The sequence below is a fragment of the Chiloscyllium plagiosum genome, unplaced genomic scaffold, assembly GCF_037043375.1.
Source record: "Chiloscyllium plagiosum isolate Xiang-an unplaced genomic scaffold, Cpla_swu_hap1 HiC_scaffold_13, whole genome shotgun sequence".
NCBI lineage: Eukaryota > Metazoa > Chordata > Chondrichthyes > Orectolobiformes > Hemiscylliidae > Chiloscyllium > Chiloscyllium plagiosum.
This window is the reverse complement of record NW_028270151.1, coordinates 18234939-18239237: the sequence shown is the minus strand read 5'-3', so window position 1 is coordinate 18239237 and position 4299 is coordinate 18234939. Positions and strand designations below refer to the sequence as shown.

Below are 4299 nucleotides of genomic sequence, written 5' to 3'. Positions count from 1 at the left end.
TTGCATACAGTGAACAAACCAATAGATGACATGCAGATTGACAATGGGACCGCACCTTTCTCTTAAGTTATCATATATGAATTGTCAAGACATACAATAAAACATCCAACGCTCAATACAGTTTTTGTTCTTTTATATAAAAATGCACTTTGTATTAAAAGTCTCAGAACAGACACAGCTGTTAAATGCACGTCTGGATTTGTAACATATAGAGGATGTTAGAATTCCTTGGTGTGCCAGACTAAGATTTCCCCCAACCCCCCCCCGCCCCCCCCTTCCTTCCTTCCTTCCCCCTTGCCCTCCCATCTCGGTCAGTGTTGGCCTGGACAGAAAGAGTGAGAGAGAGATTAGATTAATACACAGAATCGCAAAGTGAGGGATGATACAGGTCCTTTGGAAACAAAAGCGGAGGAGAAATTAACAAAAAAAGAGGAAGCTAGATTTCCTAACAACCTGCGATGTAGGCAAAGCGAGGAAAATATGGGGGGGGGGGAACCAAACTTCTGTGTAGATTCCATCAAGAGAGGCTCTTTTCACTCTCGCCATGCTTTATGCGGGATCACTCAAAGGAAAGTTTTAAGTACTTTTATTTTGTGCGCCGGCAGCTCATGGGATGGCATGGAGGCTTTCACAGATTGGCACGTACTGCATTGACAGTGGAATCTCAAAGGCACTAGACACAAGGGCGGTTGGTGGCCTGCGATCAGCCGGTTTGTGGACCACAGCACAGTAATTGTCTGCACCCTCCTGGGCTCACTAGGTGTCCATTCATCAGTCTTCTCTCTCCTCCCTTGTTTGTACAAGTCCACGGTTGTCACATTCACAGCACACAGTTCAAAAAAATAACCATTGTCGCATTTTACGTTAAATATATTTGCCCTACCTTTCCCCTTTTCTGTCAATGGGGTGGTGGTGGGGGAGGGGATGGGGGTGGGGCGAGGGGGAGACAGGTTAAAGGGCAGGGGAGGGAGGGACAAAAAGGGGAAGAGGAGGCAAAAATCAAGTCACAGCAGTTCAACAAAAAATAGATGTACTTTGCTTTCCCCACACCCCTAAACACCCCATGAATAAAACAGCAGTAAGATGGAGCTCTGATTCAAATCGTGTGGCATCTGTTACAGTGTCTCCAAAGTTTACGTTGGTGCCACAAGAGATGGGATGTCAAATATCCATATTTTCAACTTTGCATAGAAACTCTGTGCCTGTGGCAAGAGAGGGGAAAGTGGAGATGGGGGAGGGAATAGAAGGGGACAAAAAACGTTAAAGAGATCAGCAATTCATCATTCATTAAGATTCACTTACAATTCACCCCCCCCCCACCTCCCCTTGCAGTGAACAAAAGACTAGATTGTACCAAATACAGTCAACTGAATTCTAAAATAAATCTTTTCTCCCCTCCCCCTTTACAGTTTTGAATGCAAATCTGTGCCTGCCAACTCAACTCGTCTCAAACCCTGCAAACAGAGACACACACAGAAAAGCACACAGGCACAAACAGAGGGATCCAGAGATAGACATATAGGCACAGATAGAGACACAGATCCAGAGAGACAGGTATACACACACATATATACAGGCACAGTCAGATAGACAGATCCAGAGACATATACACACACACACAGATACAGAGATATACATGCACACACAGTGACATAAAGAGAAAGAGATACAAAGACATACACATAGGCACGTACAGATAGACACATACACAGGAATACAGAGACAGACAGATACAGAAACACACAGACAGAGACATACAGACAAAGAGACACACATAGACATACAGAGAGAGAAGACACACAAGAGACAGAGACACAGGCACATACAGACAGGTACAGAGAGAAAGATAGAGACAGAGACACAGGCATATACAGACAGAGAGAGAGAAAGACACACAGGCACATACAAACAGAGAGACAGATACAGATACAGATACATACAGACAGAGAGAAAGATACAAAGACAAACAGGCACAGACACAGAGCAACAGACACACAGGCACATACAGACAGAGAAAGAGATACAGAGTCACACACAAGCATGTACAGAGTACAAGAGTCACACATAGAGGCACAGAGAGAAAGACACAGACACACAGAGATAGAGACATACACATGCAGACAGACAGAAATGGAGATACAGAGATACACAGGCACATACAGAGAGAAAAACATACAGAGACACACACACACAGGCAAGTGCAGACAGAGAGCGAGACAGAGACTCACACAGGCATATACAGAGAGGGGCATTCAAACAGACACCCACAGGCACATAGAGGGAGAGAGAGACACACACACAGTAAAGGAGACACACTCGCGGAGGCAGAATTAAACCCGAGCAGCAGTTGGTGCTCTCACTAACACATGCAGTTTTAACAGCTTTCCCCCCCATTTTAAGTGAAACAGCTTTCTTTCCGGGTGTACAGAGACAGACACACACACTGCTGGTTATAACTTGTCTCCCTAACAGTAGCATCACTACTGGGAGGGGAGGGGAGGGGAGGGGGTGGTTCAATCTGTCTCCCCATCCCCCACATTTCCATCACATGAGCTTCATCTCTGGGCAATTTATTGGAGAAAAAAACATTTAAAGAAATGTTTCACACTTCCCTCTCCCTCTCTCACTTTTCTTAAAACAAAAACGAGAAAAAAAGGGGGGGGGGGGAGTTAGTGAAGTGCACTCCCTCTCCCTCCAAAATGATTATTTTTAAACAAAAAAAACAAGAATTCAAGCCTCACCTTTTTTTTAATAACGTGTAATATATATTTATATAGAAATCTATCACAGGACAACACAGGACGAGCAACAATGATCATCCCCATTGGGCTGAGCCACATAGTTCATCTGCCGGACGATCTCTGCAAACAGTTCGTCCACGGAGGTTTTATTTTTGGCCGAAGTCTCCATGAAAGGGCAGTTCCACTCATCGGCCAGAGCCTTGCCTTCGCCAAAGGAGACCTCCCGCTCCCCTTCCAGGTCCACCTTATTGCCCACCAGCAGCATGGGCACCCTCTCGTAGCGCTTCACCCGGATGATCTGGTCCCGCATGGGTCGGATGTCCTGGAAACTCTGCTGGTTGACCAGGCTGTAGACCAGGATGAAGCCTTGGCCGTTCTTGATGTACAGGTCTCGCATGGAGGCGAACTGCTCGGTGCCCGCCGTGTCCAGGATCTCCAGCACCGAGGGCGAGGAGTCCACCTCGATCTCCTTCCTGTAGAAGTCCTCGATGGTCGGGTCGTATTTCTCGATGAAGGAACCGGTGACAAACTGCACGGTCAGCGCTGACTTGCCCACCCCTCCGCTGCCCAGCACCACCACTTTGTATTCCCTCATGGTGCGCCCAGAGCCACTTTCTCCCCTCGGTTAGGGTCGGGTAGGGTGGAGGGGGTGTGGGGGCGCTGGGGTAGATCCCTGCAGAATTTACAATCAGAAATCGATCTGGGGAGGACGGGGGAGGGGGGAGAGAGAAAGGGGCAAAAAGAAAAGGAACGAAGAGGACAAATGCAACCACTCAGAGGGAGAGAGAGAGAGAGAAAAAAAAATCTTCGGCTCCTTTCTTTTCCCTCTGGCTCCGCGACTCCTTATTTATTTCAAATCCAATTCCAATCCAAATCTAAGGGGACCCCGGCATTTATTCGCCAATGCAGCTGCCTTTCTCTGTCCTGGACTCAGTGCCTTCTCCCCCTCCTCCTCGGCCGTACGAGAGAGAACAGCCTGAACAATCTCTCCCACGCTCTTCCCTCCCATTGACACACAGACACAAGGCAGGGCTTTCGCAGGGCGTGTACACGTCGGAGGAGCTACACTCTTAAAAGGGGCGAGACCAGAAATTAAAATCTACCGGGTCCCACCATCACCACACGGATGGTTGGCGGAGGGGAGGCCAAGGGGGAATTGTTCCAGAGGGTGGTACGTGTATGGAATGAGCTGCCAGAGGATGTGGTACAATTGCAACATTTAAAAGGCATCTGGATGGGTATATGAATAGGAAGGGTTTGGAGGGAGGGTGCGGGCAGGTGGGACTAGATTGGGTTGGGATATCTGGTCAGCATGGACGGGTTGGACCGAGGGATCTGTTTCTGTGCCGTACATCTCTATGATTTTATGACAGTATAACTGTGATGGGGGCATCAACAAGTCTTTTTTTGAAAAAAATTGTGCATTCATGGAAATCAGACATTACTGGAAAGGCTCAGCAGCAGCTATAGAATTCCTAGTGTGGAAACACGTTTTTCACACCAACTCTCTGAACAGCACCCACCCAATCCCCAGAAGCCTTGTATTTCCCGTGGCTGA

General features: G+C 47.6%; 1 protein-coding gene across 1 annotated transcript; it reads right to left on the bottom strand.

Annotated features, from left to right (window-relative positions):
- Nucleotides 1-570: 570 nt before the first annotated feature.
- rap2b (RAP2B, member of RAS oncogene family) lies at nucleotides 571-3735 on the bottom strand. Its single transcript, XM_043702701.2, has 2 exons — nucleotides 2742-3735; nucleotides 571-1202 (listed from the first exon to the last, which is right to left on the bottom strand). The coding sequence occupies exon 1, from the start codon at nucleotides 3334-3336 to the stop codon at nucleotides 2785-2787; it is 552 nt and encodes a 183-aa protein (XP_043558636.1). The 5' UTR covers nucleotides 3337-3735; the 3' UTR covers nucleotides 571-1202; nucleotides 2742-2784.
- Between the last annotated feature and the right edge of the window lie 564 nt (nucleotides 3736-4299).

Coding starts and splice junctions, on each gene's coding strand:
- rap2b (XM_043702701.2), bottom strand. CDS start 3,336: ATGAGGGAATACAAAGTGGTGGTGCTGGGCAGCGGAGGGGTGGGCAAG.